The sequence below is a fragment of the Eutrigla gurnardus genome, assembly GCF_963514095.1.
Source record: "Eutrigla gurnardus genome assembly, chromosome: 1".
Lineage (NCBI taxonomy): Eukaryota > Metazoa > Chordata > Actinopteri > Perciformes > Triglidae > Eutrigla > Eutrigla gurnardus.
This window is the reverse complement of record NC_139915.1, coordinates 27,000,962-27,028,466: the sequence shown is the minus strand read 5'-3', so window position 1 is coordinate 27,028,466 and position 27,505 is coordinate 27,000,962. Positions and strand designations below refer to the sequence as shown.

General features: G+C 41.6%; 3 protein-coding genes across 3 annotated transcripts; 2 read left to right on the top strand and 1 right to left on the bottom strand.

Moving 5' to 3' along the window:
- The first annotated feature begins 107 nt into the window (after positions 1-107).
- Positions 108-9,471, top strand: myef2 (myelin expression factor 2). The gene is made up of 17 exons (XM_084015614.1): positions 108-272; positions 1,177-1,379; positions 2,135-2,187; positions 3,141-3,148; positions 3,247-3,340; positions 3,591-3,782; positions 3,870-4,023; positions 4,119-4,168; positions 4,245-4,305; positions 5,146-5,274; positions 5,650-5,694; positions 5,782-5,883; positions 6,231-6,326; positions 6,525-6,584; positions 8,296-8,480; positions 8,900-8,951; positions 9,084-9,471. Exons 1-17 carry the CDS (start codon positions 163-165, stop codon positions 9,245-9,247), a joined length of 1,758 nt encoding a protein of 585 aa, XP_083871740.1. The 5' UTR covers positions 108-162; the 3' UTR covers positions 9,248-9,471.
- Positions 9,472-10,047: 576 nt separating this feature from the next.
- Positions 10,048-16,607, bottom strand: slc24a5 (solute carrier family 24 member 5). Its single transcript, XM_084005948.1, has 9 exons — positions 16,430-16,607; positions 15,839-16,018; positions 15,012-15,095; positions 14,656-14,759; positions 14,419-14,519; positions 13,043-13,326; positions 12,735-12,944; positions 11,053-11,154; positions 10,048-10,708 (listed from the first exon to the last, which is right to left on the bottom strand). The coding sequence occupies exons 1-9, from the start codon at positions 16,590-16,592 to the stop codon at positions 10,386-10,388; spliced, it is 1,551 nt and encodes a 516-aa protein (XP_083862074.1). The 5' UTR covers positions 16,593-16,607; the 3' UTR covers positions 10,048-10,385.
- Positions 16,608-21,652: 5,045 nt separating this feature from the next.
- Positions 21,653-23,194, top strand: LOC311022450 (RING finger protein 148-like). The gene has a single exon (XM_084023704.1). The coding sequence runs from the start codon at positions 22,075-22,077 to the stop codon at positions 23,161-23,163; it is 1,089 nt and encodes a 362-aa protein (XP_083879830.1). The 5' UTR covers positions 21,653-22,074; the 3' UTR covers positions 23,164-23,194.
- Positions 23,195-27,505: the final 4,311 nt, after the last annotated feature.

The window sequence follows — 27,505 nt, the reverse complement described above, 5'->3', positions numbered from 1 at the left end:
CAAATTCTGCGGACTCCAAACACCTATAATATTCCATTCACCCAGGCTGCCTAGCAACAGCTGAGCTCCAAGTCTCGCGTTGGAGGCACAAATCTCAGATCACATTTTGAACTGCGTAGTGACAGGGGCATCTTGCGTTGTGTGAAGCGAACAGACCACAACATGGAAGATGTTATAATTATTGACGAGGAGCTAAAGCAAGAGGACTCCATTGAATCCGTCAAGTCCGAATCCGAGGAGACGTCTGAAGAAACACCCAATGGCGTGAAAACGTGAGTGAAAATGATGCATTGTTCTGTCCGCTCCGTCTGTGTAGCCGTTAGCTACCTTAGCTAAAATGGAGTCTTGTGATGCTAGCTATTGTTAGCCAAGAAGCCGCTAAGCTATGTAGTCAAACATTGCAAGTGTTTCGCAGCTGTGTGATTTGTAGCTAACATGGTGTTAAAACTATAACATAGAATTTCTAACCGGAAAGTCAAAATTGGTACGTTGCATTGTGCAGTTGGCCAACCTTACCGGATGATTATCTCGGTAGTTTTGCTTGTCTGCTAACGCTAACACAATTGTTAAAGGTAGCTAACTAACTAGCTTAACCCTTCAAATAGTATGATAAATCAAATAGCATGCACTTTGTGAAAGAGGTGGCTTTAACAGCTGGCATTAGCACCCCTCTTAAGCACATGTTTCATTGTGCCAAGCTAACTGTAACGTGAAGTTAGCTGCTAGTGGCTCCGCGGTGATCCACCGTAGGCTGGTCTCAATGAACTACGCTAGCTAACGTAACCCTAGTAACGGTATTAGAGCTTCTTTTTTTTTACTAGCAGAAACTGAACATCCGTCAACGAGCGTTGAATTTAATGTAACCTCATTCGGATTTCTGCTACACTAGCCAAGCCTGCTTGTTTGAATAAAAAACATTACACAGCAAATTATTTATGATAATCCCCCTTTAAATACATAGCAATCAAAGGGTAACTTTTATAGAGCATTTTCATTCATTCTGTGGGGAAGAAAGCATTATTTCATGGTAAATAAAAGCACATTGCTACCGAAATGCAAACAAAATTGGAACATGGTATTAATAAGTTAATATAATCAGGTCTTTTAAAGTACAGACATAATCTGGTTTTGAAATAGACCGTTGTTCTCTGACTTGTTGCTGTGTGTATTTTGTAGGGATCCTGAAGAAAATAAGCTTCCCAAAGAAAAGCATGATGGGAAGGAGAAGTCCTCCGGGAACAGAAGAGGAAGCCGCTACCATCCCTACAAAGAGAAACATGGTGGCGAAAAGAAGGGTGCTCATAGGAACCGGGTGTTCATCAGCAATATACCCTATGATATGAAGTGGCAGGCAATTAAAGATCTCATGCGCGAGAAAGGTAATGTCCCCAGTGATGGGGATGGTATCTCACTTCTCTCTATCACTTCAGCTCATCAGAAGTTCTTGACCCCTTTTCCCCTTTTTACCAGATGTTGCATCCTGCTTCTAGCAGTAGTCAATTAGTTTGTAGCTTTCTTTGGATGTACTAAGTGCAAATAGTAGGGAACCAACATAGTGTGATATTAGGTTATTGGAGTTTTAATACACTTTTTGGATGGACACCAATTTAGTTTGGGCTGATATGTCTGTGAGAAAAGGATCTTAGTTACATTGTCACTTGTTTTATGGCATTGTTAGCTCCAAAATGTAACCTCAAAACAGTAGTAGAATTGATTGTTGAATGATTTGTTGCATCTGTTGCAAGGTGAATCTTGATTATATCAATGAAAATATTGTAATGTTTTACTTTCTGAATTATGGGGTCTCAAGAAGCCTTTAAAAGTTCAAAGGACAGCTTAAACATCTCAACTGACATGAATGGAATTTGTTGACAAACTGATCATGTTGAAGTCTTTTGAATTTCCCAGGTTTAATGTAGCTGTGTTTCTCTCTGGCCTTGGCCTTTGAGTGTCTCAGTCACTGCCCAGAAAGGCATGGTGTTGTCTGGTGGGATGTTGGTCTGGGCTGACTGTTGATCATTAACGGGACATCTCCATCTGTAGCGGCATTGCCAAGGCCAACAGCGACTTGAAGACTTGGTGACTTAAATTCCTTTTGTTCTTTTGGTATTTTTCCTTTGTATGTCTCATGTAGTTGGTGAGGTTACATACGTGGAGCTCTTTAAGGATGCAGAAGGAAAGTCAAGGGTAAGTGATGTGGCCAACTTGCTGCACGAGGTTTTAAATGCCCTCAGCAGGCTCTCATTAATCAAGTGCTCTTTTAGGTTCTGATCCTTTGGGTCTTACTAAGTTACTGAACTGGAGATACTGTGGGTTGTGTTTAGAGCCTGATCGTTGGCTAATGATTGATCCTCATTTGAAAGGGAGATGTCCTGTTGATTTTGGAAAAGTAGCCCAATGAACTCATCTAAGAGTGCACTTTTGCTTTTGTTGTTGTTATTTCAATTGGTGTAAAAGTTTGTTTGTTTGGCCATTTTCCAAAGGGGAATGTGGGTTGTGTGATTTGTCTTATTGATTGACCCTCATGTCTCAAATCTTATTTTACAATTATGTTATATGGCACAGGTCTCTGTTCAAAGGAACAGTGTTGAAAAATCCTGTAGTGTTTTTTTTTATTTATGTTTTTATATTTAATGGCAAAATGCATACTATAGATGTAAAGGTGGCCCACACTATTTTTTTATTGCAGTGGAAAAACTGGTCAATTCTAAACAATGTACTCAATCAATTTGTTAATGCAGTTTGTTTTAATTTTCTACCTTGGTATTTGTGTCCAGTTCAAAACATTAAAATGTTTAAGGTAAATATTTTAACAAAAAAAGAAAGGAAGGAAAAAAAAGAAACATTTAATTTTGTTATTTCATTAGTATTAATTGTCAACATTCCTTTAGATAATGATCAATAATATGCTTTATAATAGTAACCCTTTTAATCTTGGCAGTAGGCTTAAACACAACCAAAAACCTGCTAGCTCAAGCTTGTGGGCAAAATATTGCTGACATGCACAATAGAAAATACTAGAAGCATGTTGATACTTTAGATTTATAATGTTCTACTGCATTGTCTTGGTTTTAACTGTATTTTGTTCACTCCTCCAACTGTGGAAATGTGTGCTACCTGGACTGATGACCCCTGGTTAGGGTTGTGGGTAAGACACTACCTTACTTTAAAAAAAACTTTTTTTTTTTTTTTTAATCTCACACTTGCATCGAGTCATCTGATGTCTCTGTTTTCCTCATTCAATAGTGTGGTGGAGTTCAAAGATGAGGAGTTTGTGAAGAAGGCGATAGAAACTATGAATAAGCATGACTTGAGTGGAAGACCACTCAATATCAAAGAGGTCAGAGCAAATTATGACTACTTGTTTTTGCTGAAAGAATAAATGTCCTTGTTTTTTTGTTTTTTTTAACCAATATAGAAATTTGGTAGACACTGGAATATCCGATACAGATAACACAATCAAGTTTAGAATAAAATTACACCTATTAATTGTACAATCCTCCCCCCAAGATTATTTTGATTTGGGATTTTATCTTGATTTGCCATATTATCTGAGATCAGAAGTAAATTGTAATGTATTTTCTCATAAGGACCCCGATGGGGAACATGCCCGGCGTGTGCTGCAGCGCATGGGAGGAGGTCAACAGGGAGGTCGTGGGCAGGACATGGGGCCTGGTGGAATGAACATACCACCCTCTATTGCCAACAACCCCAACATCCCACCGGACGTCATCCATGCCCTGCAGGGTGGACGACTAGGCACCACAGTGTTTGTGGCCAACGTGAGAACACACGTAGCAAAAACAATTTCCAAATCTTGCTTGTGATGATTATTCATGCTGATTAAAACAACTTTGTTGTTTTTACAGCTGGATTTCAAAGTGGGCTGGAAGAAGTTGAAAGAAGTGTTTGGCATGGCAGGTTTGGTGAAACGAGCAGATGTAAAGGAGGATAAAGATGGCAAAAGTCGCGGGATGGGAACAGTGACTTTTGAGCAGTCACTTGAGGCTGTGCAGGCCATATGTATCCTTCAGTTGCACACAAAAATATAAATGGAAAATGGAAAAAGCATAGAACAACATAGTAATGATTTACCCTTTCCTTAACTCTGGATTCAGCCATGTTCAATGGACAGATGCTTTTTGACAGACAGATGCACGTTAAAATGGTATGTTAATTTGAATTATGTAACTTGTACAGAGGATGTGGAAATACATTTTCACGTTTGATGCATTGTTTTATAGGATGAGAAATCTGTTCCCCCTGAAGATTTCCGTCAGGTTGAAAAATCACCTCAGTTACCACGTGAGTACACTCGTCTTTCCGTCAGTTGTTCATATCAAACTCAAATCCATTGTAATAAGATCAATGAATTTTGTATAGCCATAAAACTGTCAGTGTAAGATTTATGATGCCCTCTGGGAACATTATGCCACATATTAGTAAAATTGAATAGATATTTTACAGTGATGTTACAAAGGCCAGGGTATGTTCAGTAGCTGTAGGCTCTTGATGTTATCCGTCATTTGCATACTGCTTCATATGTTAAGTTCACGATCAAACAAGTAGCAGTTGCCACGGCAGTTAAATATTTTAAAACTTGTTCAAGAAGCAATTCATTTGAAACCATTTTTAGACATGGAAAATCTGCATTTTGTATTGTTTTGTTGTTGTTGTTGTTGTTGTTATGCTTGTTTTACTGTGGTTTGCAAATATATATTTTTATGATATTGTTAGACTTTACCTGGAGGTGGCAGACTTCAGTTAATTTGAGTTGTAGCAGGTTCCCATGTTTTGGTGGACTTGTTTAGTAATGGAATGGACAGAGGTCTGATGAACACACTGTATTTGAAGTCTTTCTGCACGAAAAAAACAGAATAGGGTAATATTGAACAACATAACACATGGGTGAAGAGATGATGCCTGCTCTACCCAACTGCCAGGATATAAAATATCCTCTGAGCAGTGTATCTTCCATTTGTGATAGTTGGTTTTGGCAGTAGCGGCTTTATATTAATTGCAAAAAAGTCTCAATGAATGTCTGTTGTCAGTAGCATAATTGCTTATTATATATGAAGTATACATATACATGTTATATAATTCCAAACTTTCCTCTTTTTTTCTCCATGTGCATTTTGTATGTAGGGGGTCTAGGCGGTATTGGCATGGGACTGGGGCCAGGAGGGCAGCCTATAAATGCCAACCGTGTGAGCAGTGGAGGAGGAGGAGGTGGAGGAGGAGGAGGAGGAGGCATGGGCTCCATGGGCCATGGAGGTCAGTTGCCTCTCAAATATTTGTAGTTATGTTTGGGTTCTATAAACAATACATCACAAACTGTGTTGCAAACCAGTCTCTGTCTATTGACAAATGCTGATTGGAGAGAATCCGATCTAGCGAATCTCTGCTAGCTGGTAAACACATTAGCACCACCAGGCGGCGTTATTCAGCAGTTCTGTAATATGTTGGCATCAACCTACCAGCTCAGATAAATCACGTTTACATTACTAAGTGTTATGATGTGACTGACATTGTGCCAAAAAGTGCCCCTGGCTAGACACAGAATCTTTCCAGGGATAAATATACACACTGAATACAATCAATACAATATCTGCTCTGGCATAGCCTGACTGATTGTTTATTTTGCCATAGGTATGGAAGCTCAAGGTTATGGTGGAATGAACAGACTTGGAGGAGGTACGTTTTTTGCTACTTCAGATTTTTTTTTACCATTGCCATCTTTTTTTGCGGAGTGATGTTCAAACTTTGTGCTGCTTTTGACAGGAATGGGTGGAGGTGGAGGTGGGGGCTTTGGGGGCATGGATAGCATGGGCAGCATGGGTGGCTTTGGAGGGAGAGACATGGCAGCAGGTGGCAGGATGGGAGGTAAGTGATGAAGAGATGAGGTTCAGCCCTAGGATGTTATACTGTAAACACTGCAATGCACCTTTGTGTTATTGGTAATTTGAAGGGAAAGTTGACACACGCCTTATGCGGATGTTTAATCAGTGCTGATGGTAAATGTATTCCACTGAAGAAATAAATTCCCCAAGTACTCATCCCAGTTATGTCCCTGGGTTGAGTACGAACAACAGATCTTGCAGCTGCATCCCAGAGAACATAGAGAGTAATAACTACAGGTGTTTTTCACACTATATATCTATCTTGGATTAGGTTTAAAACCGGCAAATATCCTTTCAAGTCTAAGGTTAGTTTTTTTTTTCTGTGTTGAGATATGTTCCGCTCAGGAATGGGTGGGATGGATCGGGACTTTGGCCACAGTGACATGCCGATGAATCGAGGATTCGGTGATTCTTTTGGTGGAATGGGTAAGTGCTACTCTGACCTCAGACAACCTTAAACTGCAGACACAGAGGTGGTTATGCAAGTTCCTCTGTGTAGTCTGGTTTTGAGTGACGATTGGGTTTAGGGATTGCTTTTTGTAGGTTGACTGATTCTGTGTTTGCAGTTGCGATATTAAGTAACGGTCTGATGTGCAACGACTTGCATTCTGTTCTCTTTTCTAGGTGGAGGTTTTGGAGGTGGCATGGGCAGTGGTGGCATGGGGCACATGGGGACTGGAATAGGTACATTAGATATATATGTATACTTTACTAAATCTGTTATATATCAAATCTAGTTCTGTCTCAATAGTGGAATTTCTAACTTCAATATAAAAGCCTGAAAAAATCTAGCTATTCAGGTCTATTTTCAATTCCACAGGGAAATGTCGACAAAACATTGAGGAGGGCGTGCAGTTTTAGATTTGTATTAAAAGATAAATGGCAGAGCGTGTGTCACCTTGCTGTCTGTGAGAACAGAGGGCAGAAAGTGTGGCTTGTACCCGTGTATTGATACTGTGGAAAACACTTTAAAAAATGCAGTATTGATTAGGGATAGGAAGATGTAAGATTTTATCGCACATCGGGTTAAATCCACTGTTTCCATTATCGGCGTAATCGTAAATTCTCATGAGTGACTTGATAAAGCTCTCTCCATCGCAATCGTGGTAGAGAAGTGAAAAATAGAGCCTGATTTAAAATAAATGTTGCTCTATTACTGTTGACATTGGAAAGCTATTAGGCATGACCATTTAATAAACCTGCGGCAGTTAAAACAACCAATGGTGTTAGTGGAGGAATGAGTATTTGTGTACCATGATGTGTCAAGTCATTAAGTGTCATGCTTTGCTGAATAGGTAATGGGTAACAAGGAGGCCCAGTGGCTGGATAGGCTGTCCTTCAATCAGATGACCTCAGTACATGCAATCACGCAGCTCATATATTGTCCTTAAACAGAACATGAAGTCCCTGTGCAGTGGTGTGTGATGCATGCCGAAGTAGGAGTAGCATGATAAATGATCTAATGTGCATGTTGTGTAGATGGAGGAATAAAGCCATAGCATCTTCCTTTTTATGAGAGAGATGTTATTTGGCTGTTATTATTGTATCGTATATTTCCATTATGCACAGCCATCCACAACGTTGTACGTAATTGATTGATTATCTTTTGATTCAATTATGTGCACATGCAACCAGGATAACAGAATACATCAATGCAGCTCTACACACTTTATTACCTGGGTTGCCAGACGGAGTCCTTTTTTTTTTTGATGCAAGATGCAGTAGAATAAAAAACAAAATAGTGTTCTATTGATGAAGGCATATGAACATCATCACAAACTTCATCTGCCCTCTGCTTTTGGCTGCAGCTTTGTGTTCACGTCGTGCGTCTCTGCACCATCCAGACTTCCCTGAAGAAGTGCCTTTCCATATGTTCAGCTATTGTTGTACCTCACTGTGATTGACTCACCTGTTTCTAGCCCACTTCAGCCAGCCCTTTTGCACTCAGCACTGCTGCCTGTGCACAAACCAGAACAGCGGGTCCACTTAAGAGTCGCCCACACAGCTTGCACACTCAAACCCACTGCTTTGCACTTGTCATTGTGCGTTGACAATCATTCGTAACGCAAAATGAAAATGGAGCATTGGAGAAAATTTGCATTCACATGGTCATTTACATTTCTGTTGAGAAGAATACGTGCTTCTTGTTGTCCCTGTACAAACAATGTCACAGTGACATTGGACTCTGTGACAGACAATGTTTTGAAATGACAATTTTACAGTGTTTAAACACACTTCAGTGACATGTCAGTTGACTAAATGAATTAAAAGCTACATTTAAGATGGTGAAAGGCATCATTGTAATGACTCGTGTCAGGCAGTTTCACCATGCAGGTTTTAAAATATGGAATACATAGATTGAAATTGGTCTCTGGTGTGTTTGTGTTGATTGCAGGTGGTGGAATGGTAAATATGTCAATGGACCGGATGGGCTCCAACTTTGACCGTATGGGCATGTCAGGAATGGACATGAACCGTGGCTTTGGTGGCTATGGAGGTGGTGGACCGGGTCACATAGGCGGAGGCATGTCTGACAGGGGCTCTGGGTCCAAGGCAGGCTGTCAGATCTTTGTGCGGAATGTAAGTCTGGATGATGTGAGAACTTTGCTTGTGTAGAGAATGAGAAGTCTTTTTTTAAATGGGATTGGTGTTACGGAGCCATCTCAACGACCTCCTTACATACTTAATGAATATTTTGTTGATAAATGCATTTTCTTTATGCGTTGATGCACCAGTATTGGGGAAACAACCCATGCTTGCCATGCTTAATACAAATGGTAATGATGCGGTAAATTAGTAGTTTGTGATTGGTGTGTTTTAGATTAATTAACTGCTGCTGTAGTTCACAGGGAGGTTTTTGACTGTTGCCATATTTTCCACCTGAATCTCTTCATTATGTATTTGTACTTTATGCTTTATTGATCCACTCATCTTTGCATCTTATACTAGTTTCGCCGAGCCTCAATATATAAAATGAAGTTTGCATTTGTGTGTTGCAGCTGTCCTATGATCTGACATGGCAAAAGCTGAAAGAGAAGTTCAGTCACTGTGGTAAGTCTCTGACAAGTCATCGTGAATGGCCGTTGGACGAGAATGCTCAAATTACCGGTTTAGAATTCATCAACACGTTGTGAAACTTTGTGGTTTCATAACTCATTCATTGCTCATTCGTCTCCACTGCAGGCCAGGTAATGTTCGCAGAGATCAAGATGGAGAACGGCAAGTCAAAGGGCTGTGGGACGGTGAGATTTGACTGTCCAGACAGCGCTGAGAAGGCCTGCAGGATGATGAATGGAACCAAGATCAACGGCCGAGAGGTGGACGTGCGCATCGATCGAAACGCCTAGAGCTTTTGTAAAAGTCACGCTAACACACATCCACATTCAGCCCTCTTGCCAATGATTTTTTTTGTTTTGTTTTAAAAACACAACTACTTCATATCTCCATGTGTTCACTGTTTTTTTTTGTTTTGTTTATATATACTACGTAGCTCTTTTATCTTTTGTTTTGTAAACCCTTTTTAATTTGTTTAGGAAGTTTATTTGGACAAATAAACGTTTTAATTTTTAAACCTGGTGCTTGTTAAATCTCCTGAGATCGAAGTCTTGAAGTTGTTCTTTGCAATGTGTCAACTGAACCCGAGGTGTTTATCTATTTAGTATTATTGCTCAACAGTGCCATGCAGTGGCGTCTTATGGGTGGGGAAATTCCACGTTAAATACAAAGGCAGCAATTGGAATAAAGTGAGAACAGAATGGACATGGATTTTATCTGCCGTGGACTCCCACACTAATCACAGGATGCTATTTAAATTCCCAGATCTCCAAGATTGGTGATAGTGTTTGTTTCGGTTGATAGTAGATAGTTCCTTTTGATTACATTGCCATTGTGACCACTCTAAATAAATCAGTGTCTGAAGTCCATGTGGGCGTGCAGTTAGCTGCTCATTAAACATCTAAATTCATTCTAGTTTCACATTTTATGTGATGGGAGACCTGTGGAAAGTTTATTTATTTGTTTTACTGTTTTCTACCTTCCGGCAAGCGTTAATGACTTGCTTGTAAAAGCTTATCACAGTTGTCTAGATGGGACGTTTTTGTCTTGACTCACCCACTTCAAAAGAAGGACAAGGCCAATTGTGGTTTGTTGACACCTTTTTATTACTTGACTGACTCGTCAGACCGTAATTCTTGTTTTAACTTGGCAGTTTCTCCCGTGACACCCTGTTTTCTGTTAATGGGCATCGAGTAAGACAAAACATAGTTGAATGGGAAGGCAGGCCTGGATCTCACAGGCACACAAAGAATGATCTTTGGTACACTTCCCCCTTACTATTGGAGCTCATCCTCTTAGTGAGATGTGACCAGCACACGTCTTCCTTCCTAATATAACCGCATGTGAGTGGGACCATGTTTCCGTGGCGTAACAATTTTGTTTTTGGAGCGTTTTGAGTCACTATGGCTTCAGTCCTGAGGAGGTCAGATCTCAGTCGCCGCACAGCCTTATGGGATTATTGCCAATAATCCCCAGCTCATACAGGATGGCCAGAGTGGCAAAGACGATGTAGCAGAAGAGAGACACGATTCCCAACTTCCAGTCCAACTTCCATCCGTTAATGTGAATGGCTACAAAAAGGAAGACGATGGAAATGAGGAGAGTGAAGGAGATGAAGACCAGTCCAGTGCTGTTGACCTCTACGGGGTTGTTGGTGTCCACAAAGGCGGTCTTAATGAACCACGGCAGGCCCAGGCACAGCATGTCGAAAACATTAGAGCCCACAATGTTCGACATGGCCATGTCAGCTTTCCCTAAAGAACAGAAAACATGTTTTCATACTGGATTTAAATCTACTCGCACACGAGTTCAGTTTTATTTTTTTACTTTTTCCTCATCTCTGATTGGAAAGTGACTCAGCAAAGTGAAAGAGTAATCAATAGTTCCCACTTCCTTGTTTAGCAAGGGCTCAGTGTATTTGTACATTGAACTCACAATGGAAGCAGATTTAAATCATTGTTATGGCTGGCTTCAAACTGTGGCCCATATTGCCATTAGTGTGTGAATGAGCATTTCAATGAGATCCCAGATGAGCAGTTTGGCACCTTTTCCAGGATTGCTGTGAATTGCAACTGATTACCGTGACACTGGTGTTTACCTTCTCTGGCCACCATCACACTGGCGATGGTGTCTGGTATGCTGGTTCCCGCAGCCAGCAGAGTGAGTCCCATAACTGTATCGGGGATGCCAAGGGTCTCGCCTGTGAAAATGTAATCCACACCCACAGTCAGAATCAGTCAGAATCCCCCCCACCCCCCTCCTTCAACAACATCAAGTTATGTGAAGATCAGCTGATCTTAACCGTGGCTATAGAGTTAACAAGTAATCACTCGAGGCCCATAGCAGGATTTTCATAATACTTTGGTCACAAGACCACGTTCCTCAAACAGATCCACGCCCACCGAAACAAAATTTCAATAAACTGCTAACTACAATGTTGTTTGAGCATCAGTTACATTAATTACTTAATTGTTCAATTACATGTATTGTTTCTCATACATTATGTGCTTGTGCCAGCTGTGTAATTCTGGTGGAGACTACTTAATTCAGTGATATTATACTTAATCGGAGATGAATTCCTATCACATAGTCTTAAAGTATTAGAAAAAGCCTAACAAATCCAAACAGGTATAATATGGGTTATCCGACTCGTAATCTTTTAATGTCGCTATACACCGCCAAAACTTCCAGAAATGTTAAAGAAGACATAATCTCAGAACCAATCAGCTATCGATCTAACGATGATCAGCCTCCGGGGCCAAGAGGCTATATTTCTGGGGTTCAGGAGTAGCAGCGCATTGTTTACTGTCCGATTAAAAACTTGAAATCCCTGACTGGATTTGGAGTCGAGCGACGACGTGTACGATCAGATTTGTTTTTACAAGTAGCCAGTTAAGGATTTAATTATCAATGAATCCAAATCTCCATCAGAAGATAGCCAGTGGGTTCTTAAATAACACTTCAGTCAATGCGTTCCGCCTCTTTTGCCCTCCACACGGACCCTTGAACTGTATTCAACTAAAACCTGCTTGAACAGGATTAGCCAAAAGGAAAACCAGAACGCTTGCAACGCCAAAGTGTTGTCTACAGATTCCATTCAAGTCGATGCAGAATCTGTGTATTCAGAGTACAGAGGGCGTGACCTTGTGTCCTCAATATCAGCTATGTTTCTGATTGGACGCCAGTTGGGGTGAAAAAATATTTCAGTTAGTCTTAAACTCCACTGGTACCCGAATAATAACCGCATACATTCTCCCTCACAGATGGTGTGTTTGAGTTGTACCTGCTCGGCCCCATGCCTGCTCTGTCATAAGAGTAAACCCCTTCCATGTGAGCCTGTCTGACGACTACGGGATAATAATCTCATTATACTTCAGTAGACCCACCACCGTCACATGAGGAAGCTACCCCTTTTAGCCTGATGGTAGGTCAGTTCTATATCCTTGGACCTGTGCCTGTGGATACGTTTGTTTATACACTCAGAGCTCACATGACTGTTTCCTTCAGGGCGAAGCAGACTGTAATCCTGGTTATGCACATGGTCTACTGGAGTTACAATAACCCCCCCCCCCCCCCCCATGTCTCTTGGCTTTCCAGGACAATGGCATCTCAGGAATTAGCCAGCAGACCAACATGTGATTCTACTCTGCAAATCAGACATTTTTCTCACAAGTTTCAACCACGTTAGGGGCCGATTTACCCCTGCAGCTAAACTGAAAACACTGAGGTACAAATTTGACATCACAGAATGAAAAAAAAAACTCCAAACGATGACCTTACCAACAATGGTGACCATCCACACCAGTATGTACGTGAAACCCGAGATCCACACAGCTGACATGAGGAAGGTTATCATGAACCATTTCTTCCAGAACCTTCTCCTGCAGTCTGGGATGGTGAGGAAGAGCAGAGTGATGATGGGCAGAGACAGAACCCAGAGGATCCGCTTCAGGTCGCTTTCCGGCACGGAGAACACACTTTTGTGCTCCGCTGGAATGCAAGCAAACAAAATCAGGGGTCATGAAGGTCAAACACTCCAGGTGGACACATGTTGGAAATACTGAGTGCGCCAAGAGAATGTGTTTTACCTTCAGGAATCTCATTGAGGCCGTGCAGGCTGAGGGAGAGGTGAGAGTATCCCGAGTCGTCCTGGAAGATCCCACTGTCTGTCCTGGAGCGGCTGTGAACCCGCAGACTGGTTTCGTCGCTCCAGCCCATCAGAGGCTGCGTTTCGGTCTTCTCGCCGGACCCTTGGCCCAGACAAGTGCAGCAAGGGCTCAGCTTCCTCAGGACAAACTCGCTGATACGAAGGTCAAAACACAGGACCACTATGTAGACGGCGTAGACCAGCAGCAGACACGCAGCGTCATACCTGTGAACAAAAATATTCACATTGATCGTAAGATACGAGCAGTGAATACGATACCATGTCCAACTTCAGAAAATGGAACTTGTGCTTATGTGTCACTTCTGAGCTTCAAGTTCCATTTGCTGAAGATGGCGGTCAAAAGCTCTGGCAATATCTTCTTTTAGAGAAGTTACCACAGGAAAACATACATATAAATGACCTCAAAAGTGCCTTGAGCTGATGATTTTTAAAAAATGTATTAAAAAAAATTGTAGTTGAAAGGTGCTATACATGAGATTGGGATAATTTCGATTGCCTCTCAACATGGGGACGGCTGAGCCGGCAGCTATAGGTGCTAACAGTGCTAACAGGCAGACAGCGCTAACATTGTTTACCTGAGGGGAAACAGGAAGGTGGATGCTACACTTTCGCTATGACTTCATTCGACATGGCATTATCAGCTGTAACCGCCGTATGAACGCAGCACAGGGGCGGGATAACAACACACACAGAGGGAGAGTGACTTAATTAGCTGCTCAATCATTTTTTTCTGCTATATTAATGCTCTAAATATCAAATTTAGCACCTTTAAGAAGATTATTTTGGCAGTACTTCCTTAATTGTTGGCTTGTTTCTTTTATAAGGTCTCTTTCTCACACCAACATATTCTTTACAGTCATGTTTTTGGTAAATATTTTACTACAGTCTGGTTTATCTATAGTTAGTTATTCAGCTTTTAAAAAAAAATCCATATCTTGAGTATAATAAAGCTGTGTACTTTGTAAGCTAATACTGTTATTGTGCCAACACCAATAAGTAAGTACTCCCAGTACACGTTGAAATTTCTCATAAACACGGGATGCTACTGCTACCGCTGTGTTTATGATGCGGCATCGTCTTATTTAGGGAATAGTTATTGCGCTGTAATAAATGTCAGTGAGTCACAGTACAGTAGTCTCCACTGCACTGAGATCTGTTTTCATTTGTTGCTGTGTCACAAGACGCAAGGAGAGGCTGCACCCAGCTGACTTTGGCTTTTTACGACCCCACTAACAGGCGGTGGTGTAAGGTCTGGACATCATGTAACAAGATCTTGATGCACACACGCCCACTCACCAGTACACCTTGTTATCAGAGATGATGGCAATAACAGCAGAAACACTAATGCCATATGCCAGGCAGTCCCTGAACAGTGGCCAACAGGTGAGGCGCCCGGCCTGATAAAGGAAAGAGAAATAAATGTTTTACAGCTTATACAACACAGTGTACACAACGGGTCTTCCGCTTTGACCCAGTAAAAGCAGCTGCTCTTATGATCAGTGTCTCAATAATGGATCGTGTCAGAATTTTTACCACAGAGGCCAAGAGTCCACAGGCGGCGCAGATTCCTAGCAGGTTGTAGACCGCTGAGCCCACAATGGTGCTGACCCCGATGTCCCCCTTTGTCACAAACACACCTAGCACACATAAAGAGCGCGTGTTAGCTTTGAGGACAATGTGAAAGCATTGATTTTCTTTTTTAAACGAGGAAATGTCTAGAGATCAAATAAAGAGCGAGGAGGAAAAACGTCCTAATCAAAGGCCGCTGTCCCTTTATGTTCCCGAACGGGTGCTGAGTCACAGTTCATCAGGTTAGGATGGGACACGGTGGTTGTGCACGCCATCAACCTCTGCTGCTTGTCATTATTGTTATGCTGATGCATGATTACCCAGAAAGGCCGTGACCAGCTCAGGTGCAGAACTCCCAGCTGCCATAAACGTGGCTCCTGCTACATCCTGAGACAGTCCTAGACCTGCAGACACACGAGGGACACCACAGCTTACATGGTGTGGACAAAATAATAGAAACACCTGATTATACACAATCCAATGCAACAATAGCACCAACAACATGTTAAAAAATGAAGCTTCACATTATTTATCTTAGGGTGATGTTTATTAGTTAAGAATCAATCGATTCACTGACTGAAAATCAATCAGCAACACTTTTTGATAATAGATTAATTTTTTCATTGTTCAATTGAGCAAAACATCTGAATTTGCTAGTTCCAGCCACTCAAATGAGAGGATTTGCTGCATATAATTAAAAAATATATAATATATTTGGGTTTTGCCTGCCTTCGCCCAATGACAGCTGGGATCGGCTCCAGCCCCCCCCCCCCCCGCGATCCTGAATACAGGATAAGCGGTAGACAATGGATGGATGGATGGATGGATGGATATTTGGGTTTTGGTCAGTTGGTCAGACAAAACCAGACATTTTTTGCTACTTTGTAAAACTTTTTAAAGGCCAAATGAATAACGGATTAATTGAAAATAATAATTATTATTATTAACAGATTGATCAATTATTACAATAAGCATAAGGCCATTTGGAATGTTGGTTTAATTGATAATGGAGGCCAAGACATAACATATAAAGGGAGAACCACTAGAGGAAAACACAACAACCACACCCTGGTCAAAGTGATGTCCGTTCATTAAACTCCAGCTGTTCAATTCGAATCAATTAGGGCGCGTGCTTGACGCCACTCACGTTCACTGATCACTTCCAAGGAGGGCAGGAAGTAATCATCGCAGACTATCGCGACAGCCAGCAGCATGTAGAAAATAAGCATGAAATAGATGACGAGGCCTCCATCCTTCCGCTCCTGCAGCGTGAAGAAGCCTTCGGGGAACTCGGACGACTGTGGTGGGACGCACTCTGTCTGGTTCTCTGAAACAGCAGGACACACACACACACACACACACACACACACACACACACACACACACACACACACACACACACACACACATATCATTCACAAAATCTGTCACAACCCCAATAAAACAAGCAGCCTGTTGCAGGATCAGCCCACCGAGATGGTTTTGAATGTCAGTTACACGGAATTTCACGCCAATGAGACATGAAGATTATAGAGCAAACAGCGTCACGGTGGCTGAGCCACAATTGATTTACTTGCACTTTGTAATAACGGGAAAATTAGCCGCGGCATTTATAATGACACGCTAAACAGATTAGAGCAATAGAACAAACGCAGGCTCATCTAGGAATATTACGGGAGATTAAAAATAAAAAACAGTATAAAGTGAGCCAAATCACACACAAATAGGATTGTCTTACCAAGAGCCCGACGCACCCTGGCAGAGTGGGTTTCCTGGGCTGCTGTTGCTGTAAATGACACGAGATGAACCGTGCAATATAAAAATATTACAAATCCCAGAAAATAAGGTATGAAATCCTTTCTTCTCTTTTTCTGCAGAGCCGTGGGCTTAACTTTATTCATGGTCACTGGAGTGAAAAGTGAAAACTAGCAATTATTCCAAGGAGTCATATGTTTCTTTTACTCTTAACAAGCTGACAAAAAAAGATTAAACATGGGCTGAAGCATCTAACACTACACTACGACTAAGCTGCTGAGGGGGATTATTGGGGGGAGACGGCATCTTTTAAGGCCTGGCGCAACCAAGAATGGAGGGAGGGGGGGTCACGAGTTTGCGAGTCATTCCGGTCGACTTGAACGCGCTCCAGCCTGCAGGCGCTTCAGGGAGATTAATTCATGATAAAAAACCCACCTTAACACACAAAATTATGAATATTGTTCTTTTCTGGAAAACGTTACATAGATTCATAAATAGGGTTCGGCCTGAAGCTCTGCAGTTTAGAAACCCTAATTTGTCATTAGTGGCTACAAATGAAGTCAGGAATTAGTTAAATAAGATTTTTTAATATATATTTTTGTAGTTTTCTTATAGCCTACAGTAAAATGTTTTTGCAAAGGCATAATCTTTGGTCATGCGCCTATAAAACGAGGAAGAAATTTAACAATATGGCATGTGTGTCTGACAAAGACATCTTTTCATGTATTCATTCTTTCATTCTAAGATTGATCGGCCTGTCAACAATCCAGTTATTCTATACTCATGTAGAGATACTTGGGTTCACTGGACTGACTCAACTTCTTTACTCAAAAGTGGAAAAAGTACAGGCTCCGAAATGTACTCAAAGTATAAATTATAAAGTAAAAAGTATCCCAATGAAGGACATTTCTTCTGGCTGTTTTTCTTTTTTTTTTGCAAGGATAAATTAACCTTGTATCATGTTAATAATGAAAAAATCCCAAATTCCCCCCAAATGCATTAAAACTAAAGTAACAAGCCTATTTGGAAAATGTGAGGAGTAGAAAATATGTTTAAAATGTAGTAAAAAAGTAAAAGAAAGTTGTCAGAAAAAGTCAAGTACAGATACGTGAAAATTCTATTAAGTAGGCCTACGAATTAAGTAGACATTTCTACTACTGTTTGTTACTTCCCACCAGTGGCGGTTCTACACGGGGGCCTACAGGGGCCAGTGCCCCTGTAAAAATGTCCCAGGCCCCCCCTGTGGCCCCCCCAGAGCTGACTGAATAAGCTGACTGAATGATAAAATGAAAATGAAATAAATTGATCAAGTTATTACGATTTTATGCGCTAGCGCCAAAAGTGGAACTAATGTGACTCAGCGCTCTACACGGAATAATTAGAGCGACGCACCCAAACACTGCCTTGCCGGATGCGAGATGAGAGTGAGAACGGCACTTTCCATTTTTTAATGTGCCCCTCTGATCAAACATTGGCCCCACCTTGGCCCCCCCAGTAAAATTTGTCTAGAACCGCCACTGCTTCCCACCTCTGTACAAATGACATATAGGCTACTCATTAGTCATTACTGAAATAAAGTCCTTGTTATGTAGCTGTTTGTCGCCTACTTTGTTTTTTAGTACATTTAAAAATTGGTAAGTAAGTAAAAAAAAAAGAAACTATTTCCAGTACTTTTCTTGCCTCAAACTGTTAGTTTGCAGAGCCAATTAAGTGGTGATTGTAATGCACCACCTGACCAGCGCACTAAGTGACGCAAATCAAACACACCTATGACGTTTGCGTAAATTGCAGGCGCATGCTGGGTTTAGCTAACATGCAAGAATGCTAACGCGCTTTACGTACCACGTGCTGCTCTGGAACAAGGGAGGCGCCGTGGACTGGTTCTACTGGGCCAAGAGAAGCGCCGTAGACTGGTTCGACTGGGACTAGAGAGGCTCCGTGGACTGGCTCTACTGGGACAAGAGAGGCTCCGTGGACTGGTTCTACTGGGCCAGAGGGGCAGAATGGACAGACTGAGGAGGCCTCGAGGGGGTGCGCGAGACTCTCATTCAAACAGGTGAGTAACAACAACAACGCACTCATTCGTGGTTCTCTCGTCAACGTCACTACGCAGCTCGGCGTTGTTTACGTGTGTGTGTTCGTGGCCATGTTTGTTTAGTTTTGTCCTATCTGCGTTGTGACGCTGGTCGTGCAGCCTGCAGAGGTTGTGATGTCACTGCACTATATTGCTCGCCTATTTGGGTTCTTTACTTTAACAGGTTTGTCATATGACATCATCATATGGGCCCTCAATGTTTTGTCTTTACCCTCCTCACTCTTTTAAAATACACTAGGCTATAGCTACATGTTAACTGTCCTACTTGTTACTTTTATGTATAGCTTATTTATTTATTTATTTTTATCCAAAGTTGGATGCATTTGATCATACGTTTGCTTTGAGATATTATTCTATGGCTGTTTTTTTATTGATATGACATAATCTATAACAATGGAGATGCAACAGTAACTTAACTTAACAGTTAGGTTACAAAGTAAAGTATGGATATAAACTATAGGCCATGTCTTGGCTTATGTTACAACTTTTATTGTACACCAACAAAGTAGACAGAAGTAGAAGTGTGTGTGTGTGTGTGTGTGTGTGTGTGTGTGTGTGTGTGTGTGTGTGTGTGTGTGTGTGTGTGCGTGTGTGTGTGTGTGTGTGTGTGTGTGTGTGTGTGTGCTGAGTGATGGGGTCTGGGGCTTGTTTGGACATGCCCCCAAACTTTTCCCCAAATCCCCACTCTAGGGAGCATATGTGCTCAGGCACCATTAAGTAGATGGACAGTCGTCTTCTCTGCAGAAACACAGCTTCAGAACAACTTGTAAGTTGATTTGCTTATTTTTGTTTTGTCACCAAACTGTGAGGATTGCATGTTCTACACTAAGTGGCAGATTATATGAATACAAAGCATGATTTATGCCAGATAATTCATTCCTTTTTAAAAAGTCTTCTTGGCATTTTCTGTGCAATCCCAATCCCAATAATACCATAATAATTAGTATGCCAGGAAAGTATTGATTATGTCCCAATAATGGATGTGATGATACAGGATTTAATCTTTGATCAGGATTAAAAAAAAACACTCTAAGTTGATCATGGAGACTTTTCATTATCAGGATAATTGTAAATATTAACAGAATTCAAATGTATTTATTTATCTTGTATTTATGGGATCTCTCATGATTTATCACAATTTTATTCAAGATTATTTGATTGTCACTCAAAAAAAAGATGTCTTATTTGTGGTTCGTTTCTTAACAAAATGTAACGTGACACCAGATGCTGCCATTTTTACGAGTTTTAAGCATATTTTGATGATTATCTGGATAATATCCTGAATCGCAACCTTTTTGGCCAGTGTAATGTGACATTAACATTTTCATATCATCCCTATTCTCAATACATAGCATGTCAAATGCAGTATGCTAAATCAACCTAGATGCCACTACATATGCAATATTCATGTCAGCATGCTTTTCTGACTGTTCTGCCCCCATAATCTTTTGCATAGCAAATATATGAGCACGAGGGTGAAAGTTCAAGGTGCAGTGTTATGATGGAGTATTGTGTCCCAACTGAATACATACTGCATGTAACAGAACTAAGTTTGTAGGGGCCGATGCAAGTCAAGAGAAAAAGTGGTTTGGAAGGCAGCCTTGGTTTTAATTAGCAGGCCCAGCACATCACCCCGTTAGTCTGCACCAGCTTCTCTTGTTGTTGTGATGGATGACATCGAGTCAAATCCGTGTTGTTGTTGTCAGATAACAGACATAAACGGTGAGTAAATGGCGCCCCTGTGTGGTATAACTAGATACGTTTTCTTGCTTCTTTGTGAGGCTTTTTGTAGTCTGACTTTTAGACATTAAGGAAATGTGTAGCAGCGTGGGACTATCCTGGATATTAAAGTGTTTAAATAAATAGATAAACAAATAAATGAGACATCATGAAATAAATAATCAGACAAATTATGAATTTTACAAATTCCTTAAACAAACATTTGTAAGTGATGGACATACATTTTGAGCTGAGTTTTAAAAAGTTATCAGATTATTTTTTACAATTTTGTGGCTGATTTATACATAAGATTATTTTAAATAATGCCTTATATATTAATTTAGTAATGACCACATTGGGCCTGCGGTCGGCATAGAATGTTATTGTTTTTCATGGTATTTATATATCTTAGCATCATTTCATCATCAGACCAGCCTACTAGATGTGGTACTTTTGATATTACAAAAATATTTTTGTATTCATGACATGCACTTGTCTTCTCATTATCCAACCGAGAGATGTCAGCATTTAAGCAGAAAGTCTTGGAGGATATCTTGAAAATGTGATTTCTAAAACCACACCAGTATGGTGGAATGTTTTTATGCAGAAAAACAAACGGTATGGGGTTCACGTTATTCTTCACCTTCTGCTGTGTCTAGGTAATGATTTCAGTTTCAGGAATTTAAGGGTCATAGCAGCACCATTGTTACCGTTATCGAGAACTGCGACTGGCAGCCATACTTAGAATAAATACCAGGCTCTTTTTTTATCTCCAGATTTTTGTCCTGCTGAGATAAATATTTTAATAGCACATTCTAGAACGACCTGTGTACTGCAGGGCGGGCCTGTGTGTGTGTGTGTGTGTGTGTGTGTGTGTGTGTGTGTGTGTGTGTGTGTGTGTGTGTGTGTGTGTGTGTGTGTGTGTGTGTGTGTGTGTGTGTTTGTTGGAGAACGGAGGTAAAATAACAGCTTGCCGAGGAGTCGCCTCTCCATCTCATTTGTCACTGGAAGCCTCTTTGTACGTGTATGCATGCTTTCACTTGTAAGAAGATACAATGGAAACTCCACAATGCCCTGTTCCGTCTCAGTTGTCACTGGTAAGCTAGCTGTGTTGAATGAAGCCCTTTAAGTGCTTCTAGCCATCTAAACACAGGGAACACCTTTTTATTCTGTGCATCCTGCACATTTAAAGTTATTTTTTTTAAATTTAGAGTGTGTCTGTGTCTTGTAAAATGTGTGGTAAAGAAGCAGACTGGTTTTCTGTCAGAGAAATACTTGTCCGTCTGCCTTTCACAACATTGTTCTTAGTGACAGAAATAGGGGAAGGAAGCCAGCGAAACTAGAAAAACTCGTCGAGTTGCTTCGGTCATCATTACACCATGGAAAGTCAGCAGCGTTTATTAGTCTCACAGGACCGCTCGCTGTTATTGACCTAAGTCCATTAAATTATCCTTATCGCTTCCTTATCGCGTCTTGCCTCCTCGCATGCTGTTCCTTGGTGCTGGAAACTGCACAGGTCTGGGTGTTTTTGTGTACTTCCACCGGTTGAATACCAGCACCCTGCCCTCTGCGAGGAGTGTTCAGTGTTCAAGGTTCAGGAAGATAACGAGAGGTGAGTGGCTGACGCATAGCTCGTGTTGTGTTACCACTGGCTCATATCAGATTACCGTAGACGGCAGCTTGGGTGAAACTGTAGCTGTGTTCAGACCGCTGTCGCTCGAACAAAGCAGGAACTGGGACTAATAAAGGAGTTTTTTGAAGAAGCTCACGGAGGGCTTCCCGCTTGTTTTCGTTTTTTTTAAACAAGCGTTGCCATGGGTAAGAAGACACAACACTGTCTGCTGCTTTCCCTGTGTTTGTCGGGACTTGTTCACCACTCGGCTGGCTTGGTGTTTTGGAGGGCCATGGTGGAAATAAGCTATGCTAACAACAACAACGTGACCGTGGACAAATACTGTGAATGCGGCGTGTTTGGTCGTAACTCTCCTCTGGAGAGAACCTCCGGCATTGTTGTGCTTCCCAGGGGAGACCCCAAAGGCTGTGGCTCAGATCCCGTCTACAATCGCAACTCCAGCTCCCCAGGTTGGATAGCCCTGGTTAAAAGGGGCAACTGCACCTTTAGTGAGAAGATCAACGCTGCCAAACGCCAAGGAGCGGCCGGTGTTGTGGTGTACAACGTGGATGGCAGTGGCAACAGCACCAGTCTCATGGCACACTCGGATGCAGCTGGTATTGTGGCGATCATGATCGGCGACTATCAGGGCATGGAGATTGTGAGGCTGGTGAAGAACGGGACAGATGTGCAGATGCTTATCGATGTCGGCAGCTTTCACGGACCCTGGATGGACTCGTACTGGCTTTGCTTCATGTTCATCGTCTTCTTCATAGTGACGGTAGCCTCCATCGCCTACTTCGTGTTCATCTCTGTGAATCGCCTCTACAGCCTGAGAATGCACAGGCGCACAGAGAAGATGCTGAAATCGGAAGCCAAGAAAGCGATCGGGCGTCTACAAGTGCGCAAACTCAAGACCGGGGACGAGGAAACCACCTGCGAGTCCAAAGTGTGCGCCGTGTGCATCGAATCCTACAAGGCGGGGGACGTGGTCACGGTGCTGACATGTGACCACCTCTTCCACAAAGGCTGCATCGAGCCCTGGCTGCTGGAGAGGAGGACCTGCCCCATGTGCAAGTGTGACATCCTGAAGGCCCTGGGCGTCGAGGGGGAAACAAAAGAGAACCTTTCTGATGAGTCACCACCAGAGGTCACTGTGATCACGGTCACAGGGGGAGAACCCATGTATGAAGTCCAACTCACTGACCAAGCGAGCCCTGACCCAGAGAGTCATCAGCATCACTATGACAACGGGGCCTTCGTGGGAGACTCGCAGGCTGGGAGAAGATGAACAACGACAATGGGAACAAATCAGCAACAAACCAGGACACAAATTCCCTGTTTTTTTTTTAAATAGCTATTTCTCTGGGATACAGTGAAGTAGCAGAAAGGAATCACACTATGATATTCCAGCAGGAGGAACGATGTTCTTCTTGTAATGCAGGCATTCTAAAAATAGAATTTTTTTTTCAAAAATAAATTCCAAGGATTTAAATGTTAATGGACCTTGTGTAATTAGCTTGGATGGCACTTTTCTCTTTGCATGTCTTGGTGCAAGTGTGAAAATACTGGGTGTGTTCATGAAGTGACCTAAATTGTTTAGAATAGATTCCAAACGGAGTAATTGTGCAGTGATGCCAGTGTCAAATTTCTGCTTTGCATAAATAGTCACACCAGCTCGACACGGGTGAGAGAGGAAGTGCAGTAGAGCACTTGAATATCTGTTTGGGCCAAATTTCTCATTCCTCACACTTCCTCACAATTTAACATTGTTCTGTTTTAAAAAACAATCTATTTCTCTAAACACGATTCATTTGAAAAATCGAACTCTTCCTGGTCTTTTTTAAAATGGAGTTTTCAGTGTTGAACACACCCTTATGAACACAGCACAAAACATTCATGACACACTTATTGCACCACAATCAGTGAATAAAGTCACCTGAGGGGCTGGGAATCTTATGAAATGTAGTCCATAGCAACACGTTTGCCACGTGAAACAAGTTTTCTCAAGTCCTTTCTAATTTGTTGGCCTCTAGCTACAGTTGAGGATGTGGCAATGGACTGTTGATGATCCCTCCAAAAATGTGTATCTTGTCTATAGGTGGGGAAAATATATTTTTATGTAAAATGGGTATATTGAGATTTATTTATCAATCATGTCAAGGTGTCTTGTACAGCTGTTAAACATAATTTATGTAGAGTAATTGACAGCTGATTTTCAGTTGTTGTTCTTGAGCAGGTCTTCCAGGGTTTTTTTTTAAATTAGGAATGGTGTTTATTCAATCCCTGTGGTCTACCTCTGAACTTTCACATGGCTAAATGTATGGAACAAGATTCTTGCTAATCCCAGATTTAGTGTGTCCCTCAGTAAATGATAAACCTAAAGGATTGTTTGATTTCTCTGTTTGCTGGTATGGCATTTAATATATATTTTTCTATACTGAATCATTTTCGCTACCGACAGATTCCAGGAGTCTTAAATTGTTCTGTAAAAAAATATTTCTTGCTGTATTAAATCACATTGATGCTTATTAGAATGCAATAAATCCCTCAAAATGAGGCCAACTTAACGAGCATATACGTCCTTGTAAGAATGGTGTTTTTGTATGCGTGCATATGGTGTGGAAAGGGGAATATACGAGTGTGCCTGAATGCGTCGGTGTGTTACTCTGCATCAGGCAGGTCTGTGTGTAAGCAGTGTCTCACTCTCAGAGTTATGGTCTCATTCCCAATAACTGTGGGAGAGGAGTGAAACTGTAATTACTTCTGCACAGGTGGGAGCCGATCCGCACACACACCTTGAGCCTGAGCTGGATAATCATTTCATCACATAAGTAAAAGGGCCTGACCGAGCAAGCAGAGATATGCAGCTGTACGGCAATGGAATGGAAAATATTATTACGGAATATATATTTTTTTATTATCCTTTCATTGTGCTTTAGAAGAACACCCACAGTTAAGTCTGTAATGTAATTGCGAGACTGCGTTTGAAGTTTTTTTTCTGTGAGGCAGAACGTACTTTCCGAGTCGGGGCTTTAGACTTGTGTGAACAGCTGATTGTGCCTTAAAATAAAGTGATGTCCATTTGTGACCCATCTGCACAGATTGTCTCTTAAGTGCAGACATGAGTTGAGCAGTTCAACCAAAGAGGGATTATGAAGTGAACGTATCCAGTATTTAGAGAAAAGCAAAACCAGAAAACGACGTGGACAAATAATATTTATTTTCCTTTGGGATCCCTTGAGAGGTCCTGACCCCCAAGATGGGAGCCACTGCTCCAGACTGTCCTGTCACACTCTTTTACTTATTCCACACAAACGATCGTTTATTTATTCAGAATCAATATTGTAGATTTTTAATATTAACTCCTGTGCCAAGATGCCATGCCTTCATTTGATCTAGGTCTGAAGCCCCTATGGTTACAGGGTTTTGTTTTTTGAAAATAATATTTTTCTCACAATCTCTAGGTGCCCAAAGGACTGAAGGATTTTTCACAGCACTATGAGAGCAACGTTTTTCAATGTCCGTGTATGGGTTGAGGACGGGATCTAGTCGAAGTTGTAGAGGCTAATGCCAGAACAGAACCGGGGCCAAAAGGGCAGAAGTGTTTTTAGTGAGAGCTTTGGTCTGGAGCTCAGTGGGCGAGCGTGAGTCTTGCTGTTCCCTCTCCCCTCCGAGGGCATGTGTGCACTGGATTTCAGGCCAGTTGCTGTGTGAGCTCAGCATTCATAGGTCAGATGGTTATAGTGGAATCGCAGCGAGACAGAGAATCAATACTGAACTAACTGATCAGCCTGGGAACAACTGGCGAGCCCTGGGTTAGAAGCACGCTCTGCTCAGCGGTGGCGCTTCTCTGATTTATTGCCGTTGTTAAAGAGAAAATTGAGTCAGAAGGTTTTCATTTAATGGCATACTAGTCTGTGGCCGGACTCTAATACCGCACTTGACCTTCAGTTCCAGATAGGAATCAAACAGTGGAATTAACTACAGTAGTGGCCTGAGAGCATATCTGTTCCAGTACTGTCTAATCACCGTAAATATCTCATGTTTTCTGTGGCGAAGAATAAACCCGGAGGCTTGTGACTGAATAATAAATACCAGGCCTATGTTTGTAGTGAAATAAACATGAAGAAGGTGCTTTATGTTCCGGCTTGAGGCCTTGCTGTGTCTCAGTACGTCCTTATGAATGTTTATGATAGCCCTGCAACACCCCCTGGTGGAGATAATCCCTATTCACATTGAATTTGAATTCAGTGCCAGCATGCAAAAGGTAAAAGTGGTGCAAGTCAGGCCCAAACTTTTCATTTTTTTTTGGTCTTCAGGTACTGTGGCAATTTCTTGCTTGAGTGGAAAGTACAGAGTTATAAATCCAATCATTATGAAATTGAATAATTCACTGGCTGTGTGTATACTTCAGTGGCCCGGGTGAACACTTCTATTTATCGATATAATCTGCCTGTTTTTGTGCTCTCCCTCTCTTGTGCTCCGCTTCAGTTCTGCAGAGCAAAGGAAAGTCTTTCTAATTAAATTACAGTGGTTGGTCTTGTCTCCGGCTCTGTTGTCCCAGACCGTCTCAGTAATTATCTTAATGAAGGGGAGAAATTTGATTACAAAAGTGCAGTAAGAAGCAAATTAATCCATTTAGTTAGTAAGTACGACATATAACATTTCTTTCATCTCTTACTGCTTACGCAGACTATTAGATCAAATGTTCTGGTGTATATATATTTATATATAAAATCCTCCATTCCACATCCTAAAAGTTTCATTGGCTCAATGATGAAGTGCAAATATTGGGTATACTAGTCGCAACTCTTTTTTCCTCCCAGCCCGGTTTATGTCTTTTGGCCAATCCGTTTATGTTCACATTATTAGGGAAACTCTGGCTCCTCTCTGGGAAAAAAAAGAGAAGAAGTTTCTGACTCAATGCAGGACGGTTTTTACTGCCGGCATTATCTCCTCAAGAAAAGTCTACTTCACATTTTCTGCATAATAGTATCATAATAGCTGCAGCAGTGTTTTAGGTTGGTCCAGGTGAGAGCCTCTTTTTGATGTTGCAAGTCCTTCCTTCCTCTTGTTGTCCCTCTGGCGGATCAGATAGTGCCGAGTGCGCTGGACAAAGCAACTCTCATCCTGTGTCATTGTCCTTACTGCTCCATCCTGTCCTTTGACATGTCGGCCTTCCTGCAGACAGACAGCAGGAGGGCAGGCGTGGAAAGGAGAGGATGTCTGAAGAAGAAACACCTTTTCCGCCCTGACTCAGTGGCAAGGAAGCGATGAGCCCTTTTGTCTGTTATTTTCTACCACTCCTCTTATTCATTTCAAGTGCTGGATATGGTTTTGGTGTAGCTGCCAAATGGGCTGCAGTGACTGAAAGTATGCCATCTACTGGAGAAATATGAAAAGAGCATAATGTCAAATCATTTATTTATTCTGGCTTGTTTGTTCGTCCATGTGTCTCTAGCTTGTGTATTTATTTCTGTGTATGTGGTGGTCATTAATGGATTATAATTAATCCTCAATTTAGAGCTGACATTTTATACTTGGTTATTATTTTGGCAATCGATTACATTGTTTGAGGCCATTTGTTGGGATGAAAAGCAAACATTCTCTGTCTGTAGAATTTTAAATGT